This window comes from Phocoena phocoena, chromosome 10, assembly GCF_963924675.1.
Source record: "Phocoena phocoena chromosome 10, mPhoPho1.1, whole genome shotgun sequence".
Taxonomy (NCBI): domain Eukaryota; kingdom Metazoa; phylum Chordata; class Mammalia; order Artiodactyla; family Phocoenidae; genus Phocoena; species Phocoena phocoena.
Genome location: NC_089228.1, coordinates 52613329 through 52636738, shown reverse-complemented (window position 1 = coordinate 52636738; position 23410 = coordinate 52613329). Strand labels below are relative to the sequence as shown.

At 39.3% G+C, this 23410-nt stretch overlaps 1 protein-coding gene across 1 annotated transcript in view; it reads right to left on the bottom strand.

Annotated features, from left to right (window-relative positions):
- Window positions 1-6319: 6319 nt before the first annotated feature.
- The window catches only part of CMTM6 (CKLF like MARVEL transmembrane domain containing 6), a 49867-nt gene continuing 32776 nt past the window's right edge, over window positions 6320-23410 (bottom strand). The window contains exons 3-4 of the mRNA XM_065886348.1: window positions 8971-9069; window positions 6320-6442 (exon numbers count right to left, since the gene is read on the bottom strand). Coding sequence (XP_065742420.1) covers window positions 6320-6442; window positions 8971-9069 — 222 coding nt within the window. The remainder of the gene's footprint in view (window positions 6443-8970; window positions 9070-23410) is intronic.

The following is a 23410-nucleotide window of genomic DNA, read 5'->3' as shown; positions in this document are numbered from 1 at the left end:
CACTGCCACCTCTTCATGGGAAGGTCAATTTCACTGATCAAAAGTAAGTGACAATAAAACCCTCGTGTGGCCATTCATACAAGTCCTCATTTAGACAACAAATGGTGATGTTACCTTTGCATGGTCAGGATACCTCGGTCGTTTAACAGATGTCACTGGGCAAGCAGTGCCTCTAATACTTCTTATGCTAGAGGTGATGTTTTTGGTAAATAGGTGGGGTTTGTGTTTGCAGAGTTCCTTTTACTTTTTAAAAATCTTCCTTAGGTGCATAACTGTATAAAGGTTAACAGTGTATTTGATAAATAGTTTATCGTTGGTTTTGTTTATTTACTGTTAATTATCAGTATAGCATTGGTCACTGATGTAAGCTTATGCAAGGAGAAATATTTCTTGTTACTCATTAACATTACTGCTTCTATTAATAAGTCCAGTATTAAACTAGGAGTTAATTTGTTGTTGGTATTAAGATAATTATTTTGTTGGTAATTCCATGGCAGTCCAGTGGTTAGGACTCTGCGCTTCCACTGCAAGGGGCCACGGGTTCAATCCCTGGTCGGGGAACTAAGATCCTGCAAGCCACATGATGTGGCCAAAAAACAAAACAAAAAAAAAGAGAGAAGATAATTATATTGTTGAGTTTGAATGCCTTCTTAATTGGTGGCTGCTTTTAAGCCAACTATGGTATTGTTTATATTTACTCTCTAGATAAGGTTGTATCCTGTTTCTAAAAAGCTGTACCTTTTTAGATGAACATCTAGAAATACATTAAAATTTACAGTTTTTTTGGTAATTTTTAAAGTTGAACTAAGTTTCTGGACAACCAGCTATCACCAGGTTCATTAGGCTTATCACCTCTACTTATAAATCTTCTCACTATTTTGCCACATAGGTGAGTTTATTCTGGTAAACTGTTCATAAGTAGCTTGTCTGGCTTTGGGATATTTAACTTAAATTCTCTTTGTTAAATATTTACTAGTTAAATCACTATGCAAAAGGTAAAAGGGATAAACTTTGCTTTTTATTACTTTTAATATTTCTTTCATCATTACCTTATGGTACTTTATAATGTCAAAAAATTTGGGGGGACTTCCCTGGAACTGCGGTGGTTAAGAATCTGCGTGGCAATGCAGGGGACATGGGTTTGAGCCCTGGTCCGGGAAGATTCCACATGCCGCAGAGCAACTAAGGCCGTGCACCACAACTACTGAGCCTGTGCTCTAGAGCCCACGAGCCACAACTGCTGAGCCTGCGTGCCACAACTACTGAAACCTGAGTGCCTAGAGCCCGTGCTCTGCAATGAGAAGCCACCGCAATGAGAAGCCTGCACACCACAACGAAGAGTAGCCCCTGCTCACCGCAACTAGAGAAAGCCTGCGCACAGCAACAAAGACCCAATGCAGCCAAAAATAATAAATAAAATTTTAAAAATACTACTGACTAAAAAAAGCAAACTATACCACGCTGTACATTGTTTATGGATACATCTATATATATGTCAGACAAGAAAAACAGGAAAGATATCCACCAAATTCAAGACAGTGTTTACCTTTGGAAAAGGAAAGAGAATAAGATTAGAGGTGGTGGTACTTTAAAAGTATAACTTCATTTTCTCTTTAAACAAGGGCCCTTAAAGCAAATACGGCAAAATGTTATGATCCACTAAAGCTGGGTGGTATCTACAACAAGCATTATCCTCTGTACTTCCAGTGCTTGACATACTTCAAAAATTTTTAAAGTAGCTAAATGCAAAGATATCAGGGAACGAACAATACTTCCCACTTTTGTTAAACCAATTTTCTATGGTAGACATTATTTGTAGAATTATAATTTAGTGTAAGAAATAAAACAAGTTTTTCTATTTTAAATTGTTTTGGGGTAGTCAGGCCTACAGAAATTTTTTGCTTTTAATTTTAATTGAAGTACGGTTGACTTACAATGTTGTAGGAATTTCTTAAACTGGAAATTTTATTTCTCCTAGCTAGGTCACAATCCTTTACATGCTTATGACAGACACTGTTGATCCCTAACCCATGACGCTTTCTCTTGCTAACAGAACCAATTTTGTTCAGGTATCAGAAGGCTATAGGCTTCAAAGGATATTCACAACCTAAGGGGAGGAATCTTGATTACTTTAAGCCAATCACAGCAATTCTAGTCTCCATGTTAAAAATTGATTTGGAAACAGGCATTTAATATCTCCTAGTAAGATAAGTAGGTGAAGTCCACCAAGGGGCTTCTGTGAAAAAGGAACACCTTGAAAGGACATGGAAGAATCAACCACCTCTTCTGGCCTTTGGACATTGTTGTACAAGCAGATGATGCCTAGAGATGTTGCCACCACCTTGCGAAACCATAAAGGGTCAATCCAGAAGACAAAAACTCTCACAGCAGAAGGCGGATGGGCAAGTCTTTTCCCTGGTGGCCCAGGGGAAAGACTCCGTGCTGCCAATGCAGGGGGCCTGGGTTTGATCCCCAGTCGGGGAACTAGATCCCACATGCATGCCACAACTACGACCCAGCATGGCCAAAATAAATAATAAATTAAAAAAAAAAAAAAGGTGGATGGGCAGAAAAACATGGAAAGAGCCTGGGTCCCTGGTGAGCCACTGAACTTACCAGTTGTGGAACTGCCCTACCCAGACTTCTTGTGAAATAAATTTTCCTTACTGTTTAAGACCCACTTAATTAGGTTTCTGCTCCTTGCAGTTGACTGCACATTGATAAAATCACGCTCTTTATCAAAACAAAACACAAAACTCTGAAGAATGTACAAATTCCAGTGAGTTCTTGACGACTATAAAGGCCTTGTTATTCTGTACGTCTGGAGGCAGGAATTTTGCAAACTACAGAAATAGTTGTAGTTTTACCAGAACCACCACCTCAGTTTTGCTTCACACTTTCCCAATCATCGAACAGCTTGAGAGAGAATGTACCTATTTTGTTTTTAGGCTTGTTGGCCACACTGGGAAATGTGATCGAGTCCAAATTTGCTTCTTTGGGAGTATTTAAAGGCATATTTAGTCCATAACATTCCTTTGTAACTCTTTTTTTTTTTTTTTTTGCGGTACGCGGGCCTCTTACTGTTGTGGCCTCTCCCGTTGCGGAGTACAGGCTCCGGACGCACAGGCTCAGCGGCCATGGCTCACGGGCCCAGCCACTCCGCGGCATGTGGGATCTTCCCAGACCGGGGCACGAACCCGTGTCCCCTGCATTGGCAGGCAGACTCTCAACCCCTGCGCCACCAGGTAAGCCCATTTCTTTGTAACTCTTCACACAGGGCTCCCTAAAAACGTTGTTTCAATGTGTATTCCAACTTTCCAAGAGGGACAGCCCATGGGTAGGAGTTGGACGTGTTTCTTTTCTACCCACGCCCCACGCCCAAGCAGATCCAAAGTCCAGTATTCTTACCAAGGTTGTAGAGCCAACTCCTAGAACTCCGGAGAAAGCTTTCATTTAAACACCATGTTTTTATAATAATTAAACTACAAAGGTGTGAACAATAAAGTGGGTTTATTTAAAAAGAAGACTACAAAATTTGACACAGAGAGATATAAAAGACTCAGGATTTAAAATTATTAAATACAAAAATGATTGGCTATAAACAATGTAAAAATACATTTCCCAGTCCCCAAACAGAAGTATAGCAATTATAAAATTTTTGTACTGTATGTGCATTTCCCTTATCATTTTTAAGAACCATTCTAAACAGTCTATTTGTGTAAATATAAATTTACCATAAACGTTAATAAAAAATTATTTTACATTTGGGTTTACTGAGTGTGCCCTTTTCTGTAAGTAACAGTATCTTTGGTTTCAAGTTCACCTTGAAATTTTTATTTACCACAAAGATCTTTTTACTCCTAACTCCTTCTACAATAGAAGATGTAGGCTAATCAATCATGGGTCCTGTAAAAAACAATGTGAAGGAAGGTTCTAGAGTGACCCAAAATACCAGTGAAGATATTACCTTTCAGTGGCCAGCTAAGAGGTCCATTCTGCGCCAATGAAACAAATGGAAGTGAAACCTCAGAACAAGCAGAGCTTAAGTTCCACGCCAACATGCTGTGGATGTGAGGCCAGCAGAGGACATTCCATCAAACTCAACTGAGCCCAGTGCATGACTGGGGACCCTGAGGTAGCCCAGGTGGTCTGCTCTGAATCCCAGCTGGGTGCAGACGATACTTAAAAGGACAACGGTATAGCTGGATGTGAAATTTGAGAACCTGCCTGTCATAAGCTGCTTATCACCTTTGAAGCCAAGACCCAGGCTATTTCTCCTCTCTCGGACAGCACACCTAGTAAAAACAGCAGCATCCAAGACTGGTTTCATTATCTCCCAAGCAGGTAGTGGTGACACCACCATTAGCACTAGCATCCAAGCTCTGATACAAATGGATAAGGTTCTAAGTCAGTAAGAGCAGAAGCTGTGGCCGGCCATCTGCGTCTGAAAACCATCTACAACACACAATTGGCAGATGAGAAATTTAAAAAGGATGAGGTCATTAAACTGTCTCACTGGAAACACGATTCCACTCTTTCAGACAGAAAACCTACTAGCCCAGGAGACTTTCACCAAAGTACTGAAGGATCTGATGCATGGGCTCATTGCCTGAGCCCTACAGTCTTGAGTCAAAAAAATCTACCAGGAGGACAAGAAAGGTCTAGTCTGTGAACCACTTGGTCAGAAAGGTCCCATTTTTTTAAAAAAAAAAAAGGACCCACTTTAAGAAAGGTCTTGCTCAAAGTGCCCTGGCTGGCTGGCTCTAAGACAGACTGCCAGCAACTGACAGTTCTTCCAAATTATCAGAACTGGGTAGGAAGTGTCTTCTGAGAATGGTTTGACTACTCCCTTACACCATCAACAGTATTAAACTGGGCAGGAATCTCTGGATATTCACTTTCTTAAGAAGGTCTCCTGGGCTTCCCTGGTGGCACAGTGGTTGAGAGTCCGCCTGCCGGTGCAGGGGACACGGGTTCGTGCCCCGGTCTGGGAGGATCCCACGTGCCATGGAGTGGCTAGGCCCGTGAGCCATGGCTGCTGAGCCTGCACGTCCGGAGCCTGTGCTCTGCAGCGGGAGAGGCCACAACAGTGAGAGGCCCCCGTACCGCAAAAAAAAAAAGAAAAAGAAGGTCTCCTTTGAAGAGAAACCAGAGCAATGCCTATGTGGGAACAAGAACCCTAAAGATCCTGCTCTATACGCTATGCAATTAAAAGGGCCCAAGATTCTGGAGAATCTGCCATCAAGGAAGCCAGAGCCAGAGGCCCAGCTATGCCTGATGAAGTAGTACATGGACCATTCTTATAAGGAGACAGAAGAGGGAGGCTCTCAAATCAAAAATCAAAGATTGGGGTTTTAAAAGAAGATTGGCTCCAAAGAAAACACTGAACAGAACCTGCAGAGCTGTATTAACTTCAGTAGAAATAATCATATGGCAAAAGGGAGCAAACCATTTTCTGTCTTCTAGTATGAACTCATCTCTTCAGGCATCTGGAAGTGCTTGAGGCCTACTTTTATAACTACTTTCACTGCATTGTGCAAAAGTGTATCTTATCTTTCTTTGGTCCTTAGTCATGATAGCAGTTTCTTCCATTTTTCTACCTTTCTATATAAAGATCTTTTTTTTACATGATATTGACAAGCAAAGTACAGTATAAACATGGGGTTACTGATGCTGTTGCTTTTGTAATATGTAAAATATCAACATCTCCCATACATTTTCTATTAGGCTATAAAAGGTCTCAAAGAGTCAATTATTATTATCCTAAAATGTTACAGTATAATTTTAAGTCTGAGTGAGATACAGTAAAGCCTGGGTTTTACATTTTATGGAAAAAAACCTAGACCAACATTTAAAATATTGATCTCTTAAATATACATTAAATTTTATCTAGTCATCAAAAAGCAAAGTTATAGTTAAGCAAATTAATTTAAAAATGAAACCATTTCTAAATGGATAAACTTAATCATGCTGTTTGAAAGCATAATTTGAAAGCTAAGCCTAGTAACAATGATAGAATAATTTATCATCAGTTGAGCTATGTGATTTAAACAAACAATTGCCCTCACCTCCAAACAAAACAAAACTTCATCTGACAGAAGTTTCAACTGTTACCAAAATATATATATATATATTTTAAAACAAAAAGCCCTCTGGCCCAATTTGTGGTGACTGACACACAGTCCAATCAATACTGATCAAACTGCCTTTCTGCCTTGCGCTCCAAAAGAAGTGGTTTAATAATGACAGACTCTACAAGAGCTTCTGCCAGGGCTCAGGCACCACGCAGTGGCGACGTAACACCTGTTCCCTAGAGTCCCTAAGCATTAAGTGGTTCACTAACAGTAGCCTCAGGTTTTCTTGGCCGGGGCTCCTTACGTTTTTCACAGACCATAAGCAAAAAGTCAGACAGGAACACAAAACTTGCTAGAAATCCAAACACCTGAGGAGGGAAAAGGGGCAAAGATTATATGAGGAATGCTGCAATATACTCTCACATTTCCTACTTGGCTCTGATCGTGTTTTATACAAGCAAGACCATTCGTCAATTTATCTTATACACATCATTCTTAACATCAGTGGTTAAAAATCTTTTAAGATCAAAAAATGGAAAGAAGTTACAAAAACAGAATTCCAGAATAATGGCCATTAGTCAAGGTCACAATATATTAATGTCCTGTCTTGTGTGTGTGTGTATGTGTGAGGTGCCAATCTATGAAGCTATGGTTAATAGATGAAAAACAAAATCCTATAACGATACAAAACACTGGATTGTTAGCAATGGTTTAGACTGACAGATGAGAAGAGCAGGCAGCCAGCCTAGGTAAAAATGGAAAAGGTTATTTGTATCAAAACAGAAATTCTATTTTGAAGATACTTTTAGGTTAAATGGTTCAATTACCTAAAAAATATTTTCCAGCTCACTGTCACACTGTAATGACACAGCAACATGACGCCACTACCTACTACCTCTTCCTTAAATCACTTCCTCATTATACTCTTCTAACATCTACTCAAACATTCTGAGAATTCTGTCAAGAGACAGAAGCCCATGGTGCAAATTTAGCTTCTTCACTAGAAAAACCCTTAAGGAAGGGGGGCCAAAGTGCTCTGTAAAAAGAGAAAATCGATGTAGGTTACGGCTAAAGTCCCAATTCTAAGGCTCCATCTATATGAAGTTTAACATTTTGTTGTTGTTTGCTGCAGTCTCTTGCCCTTCACACCCCATCCCTCCATTCTGCCTCATTTCACTGTAAAGCAAACGGAGCTCCCTATTCATTAATTCACCTGGATGTCCCCAACACATCCAACCAAAATGTAACTATCAATTCCACCCCTTGAAACCCAAGTCCCTTCTCCACTCTGGAGTCTGTATTTTGGCTTGATGGCATCTGTCCCCTTATTTGGCTGGCAAATTTGACACTTTAAAGGCAGATCAGATGTCATCTTGTCTACGAAGACATCTCTGACCACCTTATTAGAAAGCTCTGGTCCATACAGGACCCTCTATGCATATAACCCAAATGATCTTCTAGCTCTTCTGCTCACATCACAATTTTTAAAAAAATGGACTCCCTAACCCATTTCAGTCTATATAATTTTCATAATTTAAATAGTTGCAAAAGGTAATTTCTAGCATTTTATAAATACTGAGCTTTTAAACCATCAGTCACTCTTAAATATATCTAATGAAATCTGAATACTGTAACATTCTGACATACCACCTAATTAAAACAATAAATAAGCTTTTTTTTAATAGCTGGTGATTTTAGGACATGCTTTCTTTCCCCCCACGAACTCAACATTTCCTCAACTTTATTTTACTTCCCCCACAGGATTTTACAACAATACATTTTTATACTAGAAAGTATTTTTCTGATTCACCCTATCATACTCTTCTGCAACAAAAATATGATTACAAACAAATTAAGCAAAAGGCTTTTCTTCTCTTCAACTGGTTCATGTATCCATGACTAAGTATTACTTATTGCTAGAATGCCTCAAGGTTCGGCATTAATTTTATTGTTTTGTTTTTATACGTGTAAGTACTAAGAAACCGTGTTCACATAAATAGGTAGATATGTTATAGCCATCTAATTCTCTGAACTCCTTTTGAGTTGTTCTATCATAAAAAGCAGTTTTAATGATCTATTAGCTGACAGTTCAATTAATTACAACTTCAATTTTCTTATGAACAAAGCATTAATTGGAAATCAGCTGACTAGTAAGAGGACTTGTTAACCAGTTGTTAGTTGTTCATGTTCACAGCACTGGCACCAATTAAGTCCATGATCCTTGATTTGCAATTCTGAAGTCCAAAAAGCAACAAAAACTCCAAGTTTCATGATTTACTTGGCTGAAAATTGACACAAGGTAAAACTCTTTACAGTCTTTACCTATCTCTTTAACTGTGAATATTCAGATGCTTCAGAAAAATTAATATGTTGGATTACAAGGTGCTGCCCAGGCCCTCTGAAGGTGTGTAATACAGTATATGCACAGTATTACCTTTCAAGTGCAGAATATTCTGAATTCTAAAAAACATTTGGTCCCTCAAGGATTTCAGATAAAAACATTTACTTATCTATCTCTTATACTAGGCTGAACTTTGGGGTCATTTCTCCTGTCTATTCTCTACACCTAAAACAGCATGTGGTATGTAGGTGTGTTTCTGTTGAACCAAAAAGGGGAGAAATATAAGATAATCAAGTCAATTTTACCACTTCCATTAGCAATAAAGTTCATATGTGGCTTCAATGGATTTTTGTTAACAAAACTCAGTCAAATTCTAAAGACAGGTTCTAGGTTTTTAAGGCTATCATATTTATTTGCTTTTAGGCCTCTAATCAAATTACACTAAAATATAAGTTAAAAGACAAACCACTCTCCCTTATTGTATAACCTGTCAAGTACTTTCCAAATTCCATATTTCTAAGCAAATAAAAATAAGCAAAGATAAAAGGTACTTACAATTGCAGCAAGTTCAGCCGGGGTACTGTCATGTGTCAAAGCGAAAAAGATGGATGCCACCAAAAACACCAATCCTGTTCCCACAGTAATATAAAAATCCTATACATACACATAAAACATAAGGAATACAGCATGGTTAGGGTGGCTGAAAACAAATGTTTTAATTTTTAACTTTTAAAAAACTTCAGTGACTTTTTTTCTTGACTCAAACTTACATACTTCAACTTCTAACTTTTCAATAAGCCTGGTATTTGATAAATACCCTGTAAAGGAACAGTATGCACACTCTGGACAAGGCATATTCAGAGAGTACATCACAAGATAATGTTTTAATAAAAATAGTTTTCCATTATTACTTATTTGTGGAATCTAAAAAGTAAACAAATGAGTAACAAAGACCCACAGACACAGAGAATAAACTAGTGGTGACCAGTGGGGAAAGGGAAAGGGGAGGGGCAAGATAGGGGAAGGGGATTAAGAAGTACCAACTATCATGTATAAAATAAATAAGCAAGAAGGATATATTGTACAGCACAGGAAAATCTAGCCGTTATTTGGTAACGAACTTTAAATGGAGTATAATCTATAAAAATATTGAATTGTTCACCTGAAACTAATATAATATTGTAAAATCAATTATATTCTATTACAAATAAATAAAAATGAAATAAAATAAAAACAGTTCCCCCAAAGGTCATGCATGTGTGTGCTTATCTTTTTCTCTAGGATGTATTTATTTTTAAAAAAGACTCATTTATTTATTTAGCTGCGCTGGGTCTTAGTTGCAGCACGTGGGAACTTCGTTGCTGCGTGCAGGATCTTTAGTTGCGGCATGTGGGATCTAGTTCCCTGACCAGGGATTGAACCCAGGTCCCCTGCATTGGGAACACGGAGTCTTAGCCACTGGACCACCAGGGAAGTCCCCTTTCTAGGACATATTAAGATCAAAGCCAAAGGATTTATTAAATCCCACATTACTTCCAGCAAAGAACAGCATTTTTCTTCCCTTTCAACATAATCCATGCTAGGATGGCCTGAGAGTACTTCAGTGCTTTTAAAGCACTTTGGAAAAGAGAGACTCAAAAGGATCACCCATCATTAACTAAAGACACTTAGGCTTTCTTGGAATAGCATGTTGTTTTCAATTGTGCCAAGTGGGTAATCCAACATGAGCTTGTATGATGAGATTATCTACTACATAAAAGCATCCACATCTCATCATAGTGCAGCTTACAGCAATGGAATTCTTCATCGTTTCCAAGTGTTCTCTCAGGAATCAACTCATGAGGCTCGCTCTCAAATGCCAAGTGAAAACAGAGCTTGACATACATACTTGATTCAGAGAAGAAACTGGAAAAATGATAGCCACTCCACAAGTGTTTCAAGTCTGATACTTTTTGAGTTTTCTTAAATGCAATCTCCACTAAACCTACTATCAGTAAAACTACCCAAAACAGAATTAACTATTTTGTTAGTTCACTTAACACTTATAAGAAATTTCAGAGATTTCCTCTTTGCTTCTAAAAGAGGTGTTTTTCTGCAGCACTTTCTCTTTTTTTCTATTCCTTTGAAATGAATATTATTTAAATCTCTTACATACAAATATAAAACTCTATTTACTAATATTTGGAGTACACTCAAGGAGGTATTAAAACAAGACAATCATTTTGAGACAGAACGATGCAGTATTCAATAAACATGGGTTCTAGAGCGAGACTACCTGAGTTCACATTCCAGTAATATTACTTCTTAGCTACATGATTGAATTAGGTACCTAATGTCTTGTGCCTTTGTTTCTTCATCTGCAAAATGAGAGTAGTAACAATATCGTATTCATAGGTGATTCTATCGAGTTAATCCATGGAAAGTGCTCAGATCAGTGCCAGAAACACAATAAATGTTCCATAAACATTGGCTATTTTTATTCTTGATACAATGGGACCTGCAAGAGCACGGGATAGAAAAGATTCTCTTTCCAAAAAGATTACTGTTCCTCCCTAGACACTACCACCACCACACACTCAAAACATTTTCTCTAAAACAGAAAACTCCTTACATAAAGATTTTTTTAATTTAAGTATATTAATAAGCAGACAGTAAAAGTAATTTTTAAACCATTCAAACAAACATGACTTCCTTACGATGTTAGGTGAAAAGTAGAACATACATACTCTACAATTACAACTATGTTTAAAACTTTCTATAAGACCCAAAAGGCATACAGTAAAATATTTACAAAAGCTATTTTAGGATAAAATGACTAATTTTTCTTTTTTTCCTCAGTATTTTTTTGGTTTTTTTTTGCGGTACGCGGGCCTCTCACTGTTGTGGCCTCTCGCGTTGCGGAGCACAGGCTCCAGACAAGCAGGCTCAGTGGCCATGGCTCATGGGCCAAGCCGCTCAGTGGCATGTGGGATCTTCCCAGACTGGGGCATGAACCCGTGTCCCCTGCATCAGCAGGCGGACTCTCAACCACTGTGCCACCAGGGAAGCCCTCCTCAGTATTTTAAAATTAGTATTTACTCTAAAATAACTTTTTAAATGCTCAAGTTTGATGTAATAAGTGCTTTACATTTTGCTTGGTTTGACCATTATACTAAACTGGAAAATATTGTTTCTTGTCAAAAAGATCAATGTTCTTAAACACTACAGATGCAGCACTAAAAAACTATAAACATTTCTAAAAATATTTTTATGGAAAGTAGTGCTATTTGCTGTTGAGATAAGAAATGAAAAAAATATTTTCAATCTTTAATGTTTAAAATATAAATTTACACATTCAAGCTACAAATCAACCAGCTCAGATGCTAGTGAATTTTTCCCTTGTCCAAATCTTATCACATACTAATCTGTAAAAAGGACTTTTCAAAGATTAAAAATATAATTAACAAAAATTCTAAGATATTCTCTGCATCCTCTTCTTAATACGTATTTCATAAAACAAATGGGTTCTGTTGTCATTGCTATACAAAGACTCTTGTGGTGACGATATTTGCCACGATAGCATCTAAAGTTACTAGGGCAGTGGTTCTAGCAGCATTCTGCCTAGGCCACATGATAGACTGCGGAGTGTGAGAACTTTCCTGGGTTCAAATCTGTTTATTTTCACTCTCACTGTGTAACTTTGGACAAGTTACTTAACCACTCTCAACCTAAGTTTCTTCAACAGAAAAATGGAGCATTGAGGTGTGAAGATTCTAAATCACAGCACATAAAGTGCCTGGCACACAGTAAACACTGACAGCAGCTATTATCGGGTAAGATAACGGGAACTGTCATATATTGGCCATACCAAGAACTGCACGTATGTGTTCATCAAAGGCTTAATGGATTTGATTCAGACTCTACCTGTTCTTCAAAGTTATTTTTTTAGCTGTTTGGTATCAACTTTTTGTTTTTTAATTTTTCAAACTTAAAAGAATCATTATATATATGTATTTTTTATTAAAGTACAGTTGATTTACAATATTGTGTTAGCTTCAGGTGTACAGCAAAGTGATTCAGTTATATTTTTTCAGATTATGTTCATTATAGGTTATTACAAGATATTGAATATTGTTCCCTGTGCTACACAGTAATTCCTTTTTGCTTATCTATTTTATGTATAGTAGTTTGTATCTGTTAATCCCACACCCCTAATTTGTCCCCTCCTCCCTTTCCTCTCCACTTTGGTAACCATAAGTTTGTTTTCTATGTCTGTTAAGTCTGTTTCTGTTTTGTATACAGATTCTTTTGTATTATTTTTAAGATTCCACATATAAGTGATATCATATAGTATTTGTCTTTCTGTGATTTACTTCACTAAGTTTAATATTCTCTAGGTCCAGTAACTAACATATTACTGCAAATGGCAATATTTCATGCTTAAAGAATTAAAAGAAGGGAATAGGAGCTCCAGTCAAGACAGCAGAGTAGAAGGATGTGGAACTCACATCCTCCCACAAATACACCAAAAATACCCCTACAAATGGAACAGTTCCCACAGAACACCTACTGAACACCAGCAGAAGACCTCAAACACCTGAAAGGACAGGAAAAATCTCCATGTGACCAGGTAGGACAAAAGGGAAAAAAAAAAAGGGAAAGCAGGACAGGATCTGCGGCCATGGGAGGGAGCTGGAAAAAGGAAAGGTTCCCACACCATGGGATGCCCCCTCACTGGCAGGGAGATCAACCAGGACAGAAAGGGTGCTTCAGAGGCACAGAGGAGAGTGCAACAACCGGTCTGTGGCAGGCAGAACTAACAGAGACCTGCACAGACAGCCGTGCCACCGCCCTGCGCATCCCAGCCTGAGACGCACATCTGCTGGAAGGGGCTGGGTACTGAAACTCAGGGTTTAGAGGACAGAACAGCGAGAGGGCTGCTGTTGGCTGTGTGGAAACAGCCTGAAGGGGCTGGAATGTGGTGTGGTCGCAACTGGGGATGTTTGCGGAAGAAGCCCAGGCCCGTCACAGAAGTGAAGCGCCATCGTTAAGTGGCGTATGAGGAGGCAATGGAGGCCGCCATAGCAGCCTCTTTCTCACGTGCCAGCCCCCACCTCGGCAGGCTCCAGGCGAGCGCACCCCAGCCACCGCCTTGGGGGCTCCTGCCTTGACAGGCTCCGGCGAACCAGCCACTGCCTCGGCGGGCTCCGGGAGCAAACGCCAGTGGGTTGCCCACACACAGAGGCAGAGCTGAAACCACAGCTGGACCCCAGCGGCCACGCGACTTAGGAGGTAGGGCTGAAATCTCTCCCTGCAGCTGTGCAAGCCGCAGACTTACACCTCCACTGCCAGCCGTGATTAAGTTCAGCACCTGCAGGACATCCGAGGGACAACGGGTCCTCCCATGGCTTGGACAGATCTGGCCTTAGCAGCTGTGGGCTTTGTGGGCACATGCATGTGGGGACTGGGCTGGGCCAGGGTCTGAGCTGCCTCCATAGCCCCCACAGCGGGTCCAGGTGCACAACTACTATAGTCCTGGAACCTGACTTCAGTGGATCTGCGTTGGTGGCCTTGTGAAAACAAGGCCAGAGGGACACCAGGGCTGACTGATGGCATTCCCAAGGTTGAGACAGGGGCAAGGGCAGTGCCAGCAGCAGTGTACTTTGTAAGCCTGCACAACGGGTGACAGGTGAGCACATCACATGTGAACAGCTCTAGCAGGGAAATAGTCAGTGGCTCCTCTCCCAATGGGAGCAAGCCAATCCCACCTACCTTGCACCATCACTCAGAAATGCATCTGGGGGCTTCTACTCCAACAACTAGGGAACAAACCCAGCCTCTGATAGAGCAGTGAAAACCACAGAGCAAGGAGGAGGCCCCACTCAATATCCAGTGCAGGTTCTGGTCACCACAACACCAGTCACACCTCCTAGCAAGGGGATAATAACAGCTAGCATACACCGAGGAAAGAGGTGGCAGGCATCCAAGCTAAAACAAAGAATATCAAACCCACAAAGGCTGCACAGGAACACCCCCACATAAAAACAGCCCTCCAAACCACAGTAGATAATTGTTTGTCCTCAACTCATAAAGAGAAATATAAGTAAAATGAAAAAGCAGAGGAACCATTCCCAATTAAAAGATCAAGAGAATTCCCCTGAAAGAACAAACAACAAATCAGACCTCTTCAGTCTAATAGACATCAAGTTCAAAAAGGAGATAATGAAAACACTGAAGAAGTTAAGGAGTATTGATAGAAATGCAGATTACTATAAAAAGAAACTATAAAAAGGAACCAAGAAAAATTAGAGAACTCATTCACTGAGATGAAAGTTGAGCTAAAGGCAATGAATAGTAGAACGAATAATGCAGAAGAACACGTGACCTGGAAGACAGAATAATGGAAATCACCCAATCAGAACAGCAGACAGAAAGGCAAATGAAAAGAAAAAATGAAAGCAACATAAGAGACCTGTGGGACAATACAAAGCATGCCAATCTATGCATAACTGGGATCCTAGAAGGAGAAGAAAGAGAAAAGGGAATTGAAGATGTGATGGCTGAAAACTTCCCAAACCTAAAGAAGATAACAGATATCCTGGTACAGGAAGCACAGAGAGTCCAAAACAAGATAAACCCAAACAGACCTACACCAAGACATATATCTCTACAGAAATGTTGCAGGCCAGGGACTTCCCTGGTGGTCCAATGGTAAAGAATCTACCTTCCAATGCAGGAGACACAGGTTCGATCCCTGGTCAGGGAACTAAGATCCCACATGCTGTGGGGCAACTAAGCCTATGCACCACAACTACTGAGCCCATGCACCTCAACAAGAGAGAGAAAACTCACAGACCACAACTAGAGAGAAGCCCATGCACTGCAACGAAGAGCCCACATGCTACAACAAAAGAAGATCCTGCATGCCGCAATGAAGATCCCACACGCCACAACGAAGACCCAATGTAGCCCCCCCGCCCCCCCCAAAAAAGGTGCTTATGGAAAAAAAACAAAGAAATGTTGCAGGCCAGAAGGGAGTGGCAAGATACATTCAAAGTCCTGAGAGGGAAAAATCTGCAACCTAGGATACTCTACCCAGCAAGATTATCATTTAGAATAGAAGGAGAGATAAAGAATTTCTCAGACAAGCAAAAACTAAAAGAATACAGCAATACCAAACCCATCCTAAGGGAAATATTGAAAGGTCTTCTCTAAATAGAAAAGAAAAATCTATAGAAAAGAGAAAATCCTAATCAGAAAGTAAATCACTTAAGTAAGCTCATATACAGATTTAAAAAAAGAAAATCAAAAATTTCTGTGGAAGTGATGATAACCACAATGAACAGCAAAAGGAAGAACATGAAGATGTAAAAGACATCAAAATCATCAAATGTGGGGGAGGACAGTAAGAAAATGTAATTTCCTAGAATATGTTCGAACCCATATGATTACCAGTCTAAAGCAAGTGGGAAGGGTTAATATACTTGAAAAACAGGGCAACCACAAATCAAAAACACACAATAGGTTCACAAACACCAAAAAGAAGAGAACATAAGCATAATACCAAAGAAAGTCTTCAAACCACAAAAGGAAAAACAAAAAGGGACAAAGAAGATATATAAAATCAACGGGAAAACGAGGTTTAAAATGGCAATAAATACGTATCTATCAATAATTACTTTAAATGTCAATGGACTAAATGCTCCAATCAAAAGACACAGAGTGGCAGACTGGATGAAACGAGCCTACATACACTATGCTGCCTACAAGAGACCAACTTCAGGGACTTCCCTGGTGGTGCAGTGGTTAAGAATCCACCTGCCAATGCAGGGGACCCGGGTTCGAGCCCTGGTCCAGGAAGATCCCAGATGCCGCGAAGCAACTAAGCCTGTGTGCCACAACTACTGAGCCTACACTCTAGAGCCTGCAAGCCACAACTACTGAGCCTGTGTGCTACAACAACTGAAGCCCACGTACCTAGAGCCTGTGCTCCACAACCAAAGAAGCCACTGCAATGAGAAGCCCACGCACCGCAACAAAGAGTAGCCCCCGCTTGCCGCAACTAGAGAAAGCCCATGCACAGCAATGAAGACCCAACACAGCCCCCCCGCCAAAAATAATTAAAAAAACAAAAAAGACCCACTTTAGGACAAAGGCCACATAAAGATTTAGAGTGAGGAGTTGGAAAAAGATGTTTCATGCAAACGAAAACGACAAGTGGGGGTCGCAATACTCCTATCAGATAAAATAGACTTTAAAACAAAGGCTATAAAGAAAGATAAAGAACACTATATAACAGGATCAACACAAGGAGAGGATATTACACTTGTCAACATGTATGTACCCAATATAGGAGTACCCAAATACATAAAACAAACACACACATAAATGGAGAAACTGACAGGAGTACAGTAATAGTAGATTTTAACACCCCACTCACATCAATGGACAGATCTTCTACACAGAAAATCAATAAAGGCAACAGAGATCCTAAGTGATACAACAGAACAGACGTAGTTGATATTTTCAGGACATTACACCTCCAAAAAGCAGAATACATATTCTTTTCAAGCGCACATGGAATATTCTCTAGGATTGACCACGTACTAGGGCACAAAACAAGCCTCAACAAATTTAAGGGTGTAGGAATTATTTCAAGCATCATTTCTGACCACAACAGCATGAAACCAGAAATCAACAACAGAAAAAGAAACAAGAAAAAAACCAATTACATGGAGACTAAACAACATGCTCCTAAAATAACCAATGGGTCAATGGTGAAATCAAAGAAGAAATTTAAAAATACCTTGAGGCAAATGACAATGAAAACACAACCGTACAAAATCTATGGGGAAATTCCCTGGTGGTCCAGTGATTAGGACTCCATGCTCTCACTGCTGAGGGTCCGGGTTCAATCCCTGATCAGGGAAGTAAGATCCCATAAGTCGTGTAGCGCAGCCAAAAAAGATAAACAAAATCTATGGGATGCAACAAAAGCAGTTCTTAGAAGGAAGTTCATAGTGACACAGGCCTTCTTTAAGAAACAAGAAAAATCTCAAGTAAATTAACCCACCACCTAAAATAATCAGAGAAAGAAGAACGAACAAAACCTAAAGTCAGCAGAAGAAAGGAGACAATAATGATTAGAGAGGAAATAAATAAGAGATTAAAAAAATAGAAAAAAAAATCAATAAAACCAAGAGTTGGTTCTTTGAAAGGGTAAACAGAATTGATAAGCCTCTGGCCAGGTGCACCAAGAAGAAAAGAGACAAGACCCAAATAAGCAAAATAAGAAATGAAAGGGGAAAAATCACAACTGATACTGCAGAAATACAAAAGAAAACGTAAGAGAATACTATGAACAATTATATGCCAACATATTTGACAATCTAGAAGAAATGGACAACTTTCTAGAAACATACAGCTCACCAAAATTGAATCAAGAAGAAATAATTTGAACAGACCAATCACCAGAAGTGAAACAGAATCTATAGTAAAAAAAAAAACAAAAAAAAAACCCAAAAAAATTCCCTACAGGGACTTCCCTGGCTGTCCAGTGGTTAAGACTCCATGCTTCCAAAGCAAGCGGCAAGAGCTTGATCCCTGGTCAGGGAACTAAGATCCCATATGCTGCATGGTGTGATCATAAAAAAGAAACCAAAACTCCCTACAAACAGAAGTCCAGGACCAGATGACTTCACAGGCAAATTCTACCAAACATACAAAGAAGAACTTCTACCAATTCTTCTCAAACTCTTCCAAAAGACTGAAGACGAGGGAACACTCGCAAAGACATTCTATGGAGACACCATCACTCTGATACCAAAATCAAACAAAGATACCACCAAGAAAGAAAATTACAGGCCAATATCTTTGATAAATATAGAGTCAAAAATTATCAACAAAATATTAGCAAACTGAATCCAACAACACATAAAAAAGATCATACACCATGACCAAGTGGGATTCATCCCAAGTTCACAGGATGGTTCAACATACGCATATCAATGTAATACACATTAACAAAAGTCAAAAACCACATGGTTGGGCTTCCCTGGAGGCACAGTGGTTAAGAATCCGCCTGCCAACGCAGGGGCCATGGGTTCAAGCCCTGGTCCAAGAAGATCCCACATGCCACAGGGCAACTAAGCCCATGTGACACAACTACTGGGCCTGTGCTCTAGAGCCCATGAGCCACAACTACTGAGCCCTCATGCTACAACTACTAAAGCCCATGCACCTAGAGCATGTGCTCCACAACAAGAGAAGCCACCACAATGAGAAGCCCGTGCACCACAACTAAGAGTAACCCCCACTCACTGCAACTAGAGAAAGCCTGCATGCAGTAGGCTTTATAATATAGCCAAAGATAAATAAAATAAATCAATTTAAAAAAAGAGAAAAAATAACATGATCATCTCAATAGATGAGAAAAAGCATTTGACAAAATTCAACATACATTCATGATAAAAACTCTTACCAAAGTGGATATACAGGAACATATCTCATCATAATGAAAGCTGTTTATGACAAACCCACAGCCAATATAATACCCAACAGTGAAAAGCTGAGTGTCTTCCTGCTAACATCTGGAATAAGGATGCCCATTCTCACCACTTCTATTCAACACAGTATTGGGAAGTCCTAGCCACAGCAATCAGACAAGAAAAAGAAATAAAATGTATCCAAATTAGAAGGAAAGAGGTAAAATTTTCACTATATGTAGATGACATGATACTAAACATAGAAAACCCTAAGGACTCCACACAAAAACCACTAGATCTAATACATGAATTCAGCAAAGTAGCAGGATACAAGATTAGTATTTAGAAAACAGTTGCATTTCTTTACACTAACAATGAAATATCAGACAGGGAATGTAAAAAAACAATACCTTTTAAAATAGCACCACTACCAACAACAACAACAAAAAACCCCTAGGAATAAACCTGACTAAGGAAGTGACACACTTACATGCTGAGAACTATAAAACATTAATAAAGGAAATTAAAGAGGATTCAAGGAAATGGAAAGATATCCCATGCTCTTGGATTGGGAGAATACTGTTAAAATGGCCATACTACCCAAAGCAATCTACAGATTTAATGCAATCGCTATAAAATTATCCATGACATTTTTCACAGAACTAGGACAAATAATCCTAAAATTTATATGGAACCATAAAAGACCCAGAATTGCCAAAGCAATCCTTAGGAAAAAGAACAAAGCAGAAGGTATAATTCTCCTAGACGTCAGACAATACTACAAAGCTACAATAATCAAAACAGCATGGTTGGGCTTCCCTGGTGGTGCAGTGGTTAAGAGTCCGCCTGCCAATGCAGGGGACACAGGTTCAAGCCCTGGTCTGGGAAGATCCCATATGCCACGGAGCAACTAAGCCTGTGGGCCACAACTACTGAGCCTGTGCTCTAGAGCCCATGAGCCACAACTACTGAGTCCATGTGCCACAACTATTGAAGCCCACGTGCCTAGAGCCCGTGCTCCACAACGAGAAGCCACCACAATGAAGAGTAGCTCCCGCTTGCAGCAACCAGAGAAAGCCTGCGCACAGCAATTAAGACCCAACAGAGCCATAAATAAATAAATAAATAAATTTTAAAAAAAATTAAAAAAACACCATGGTTTTGGCCCAAAAACATGTGGATCAATGGAACAGAGTGGAGAGCCCAGAAATAAACCCAAACACCTATGGACAATTAATCTTCAACAAAGGAGGCAAGAATATACAATGGGGAAAAGACACTCTCTTTAGCAAGTGGTATTGGAAAAGTTGGACAGCCACATGCAAATCAATGAAGTTAGAACACACCATCACACCATACACAAAAATAAATTCAAAATGGCTTAGACTTAAATATGAGACATGACACCATAAAACTCCTTGAACATAGACAAAACATTCTCTGACATAAGTCATACCAATCATACCAGTCACCCAAGGCAATAGAAATAAAAGCAAAAATAAACACATGGGACCTAATCAAACTTATAAGCTTTTGTAAAGCAAAGGAAACCATAAACAAAACGAAAAGACTATACCTATGGACTGGGAGAGAATATTTGCAAATGACGCGACTGACAAGGGCTTAATTTCCAAAATATACAAACAGCTCAAACAACTCAATAACAAAAAAAGCCCAATTAAAAAATGGTCAGAAGACCTAAATAGACATTTCTGCAAAGAAGATATACAGATGGCCAATAGGCACAAGAAAACATGCTCATCATGCTCATCATCAAACTACAATGAGGTACACCACCTCACAGTGGTCAAAATATCCATCATTAAAAAGTCTAAAAATAATAAATGTTGGAGTAGGTGTGAAAAAAAGGGAACCCTTACACTGCTGGTGGGAATGTAAATTGGTATAGCCACTATACCAGTAACAGTATGGAGGCTCCTCAAAAAACTAAAAATAGAGTCACCATATGATCCAGCAATTCCACTCCTGGGAATATACCCAGACAAAACTGTAATTCAAAAATATACATGCACCCCAATATTCACAGCAGCACTATTTCCAATAGCCAAGACATGGAAACTACCTAAATGTCCATCAACAAATGACTGGATAAAGAAAATGTGGTATATATATATATATATATATATATGTATATATATATATATATATGTGTGTGTGTGTGTGTGTGTGTGTATACACACACACAAATACATACACACAATGGAATATTACTCAGCCATAAAAAAATGAAATCACACCATTTGCAGCAACATAGTATGATGATCTCTAGGTCCATCTAAGTGAAGTAGGTTAGACAGAGAAAGACAAATACCATATGATATCACTTATATGTGGAATCTAAAATACAACACAAATGAACTTATTTACTAAACAAACAGACTCGTGGACTTAGAGAACAGACTTGTGGTTGCCAAAGGGGAGGGAGGGTGGGAAAGGGAAGGATTGAGAGTTTGGGACTAGCGGATGCAAACTAGTATATACAGGATGGATAAACAACAAGGCCCTACTGTGTAGCACAGGGAACTATACTCAATATCTGTGATAAACCATAGTGAAAAAGAATATATATATGTATAACTGAATCACTTTGCTGTACAGCAGAAATTAACACAACACTGTAAATTAACTATATTTCAATAAAATTTTTTAAATGCAAAAAAATAAATAAGTGAAAGAAGGCAACAGATTCTTAAGATACAAACCTTAAGAGGTACAAAAGAGTATACAGAAAAAAGTAAATCTTAGGTGTATGATCAATATAGGACACAGCACTTGGTTTTCATTAATTTAAAACAATAAAATCTTACTGCTTTGTATTTATCCAGTTCTCTATTTTTGTTGCATTGGGTCTTTGTTGCTGCACACGGGCTTTCTGTAGTTGCAGCAAGCAGGGGCTACTCTTCACTGTGGTGCAGAGGCTTCTCATTGCAGTGGCTTCTCTTGTTGTGGAGGATGGGCTCTAGGCGTGTGGGCTTTGTAGTTGTGGCTCATGGGCTCTAGAGCACAGAGCTCAGTAGTTGTGGCACGTGGGCTTAGTTGCTTCGCGGCATGTGGGAATCTTGCCAGACCAGGGATTGAACCCGTGTTCCCTACACTGGTAGGAGGATTGTTTTTGTTTTTTATTTTTTTAACATCTTTATCGGAGTATAATTGCTTTACAATGGTGTGTTAGTCTCTGCTTTATAACAAAGTGAATCAGCTATACATATACATATATCCCCATAACTCCTTCCTGTTGCATCTCCCTCCCACCCTCCCTATTCCACCCCTATAGGTGGTCACAAAGCACCAAGCTGATCTCCCTGTGCTATGAGGCTGCTTCCCACTAGCTATGTATTTTGGTAGTATATATAAGTCCATGCCTCTCTCTCACTTCGTCCCAGCTTACCCTTCCCCCTCCCCATGTCCTCAAGTCCATTCTCTACATCTGCGTCTTTATTCCTTTCCTACCCCTAGGTTCTTCATGACCATCTTTTTTTCTTTAGATTCCATATACATGTGTTAGCATACGGTATTTGTTTTTCTCTTTCTGACTGACTTCACTCTGTATGACACATGCTAGGTCCATCCACCTCACTACAAATAACTCAATTTCATTTCTTTTTATGGCTGAGTAATATTCCATTGTATATATGTGTCACATCTTCTTTATCCATTCATCTGTTGATGGACACTTAGGTTGCTTCCATGTCCTGGCTATTGTAAATAGAGCTGCAGTGAACATTGGGGTACATGACTCTTTTTGAATTATGGTTTTCTCAGGGTATATGCCCAGTAGTGGGATCTGCTGGGTCGTACGGTAGTTCTATTTGTAGTTTTTTAAGGAACCTCCATAGTGTTCTCCATAGTGGCTGTATCAATTTACATTCCCACCAACAGTGCAAAGGGGTTCCCTTTTCTCCACACCCTCTCCAGGATTTACTGCTTGTAGATTTTTTTGATGATGGCCATTCAGACTGGTGTGAGGTGACACCTCATTGTAGTTTTGATTTGCATTTCTCTAATCGTTAGTGATGTTCAGCATACTTTCATGTGTTTGTTGGCAATCTGTATATCTTCTTAGGAGAAATGTCTATTTAGGTCTTCTGCCCATTTTTGGATTGGGTTGTTTTCTTGATATTGAGCTGCATGAACTGCTTGTAAATTTTGGAGATTAATTCTTTGTCAGTTGCTACATTTGCAAGTATTTTGTCCCATTCTGAGGGCTGTCTTTTCATCTTGTTTATGGTTTCCTTTGCTGTGCATAAGCTTTTAAGTTTCATTAGGTCCCATTTGTTTATTTTTGTTTTTATTTCCATTTCTCTAGGAGGTGGGTCAAAAACGATCTTGCTGTGATTTATGTCAGGGAGTGTTTTTTCTATGTTTTCCTCTAGGAGTTTTATAGTTTCCAGTCTTACATTTAGGTCTCTAATCCATTTTGAGTTTATTTTTGTGTATGGTGTTAGGGAGTGTTCTAATTTCATTATTTTAAATGTAGCTGTCCAGTTTTCCCAGCACCACTTACTGAAGAG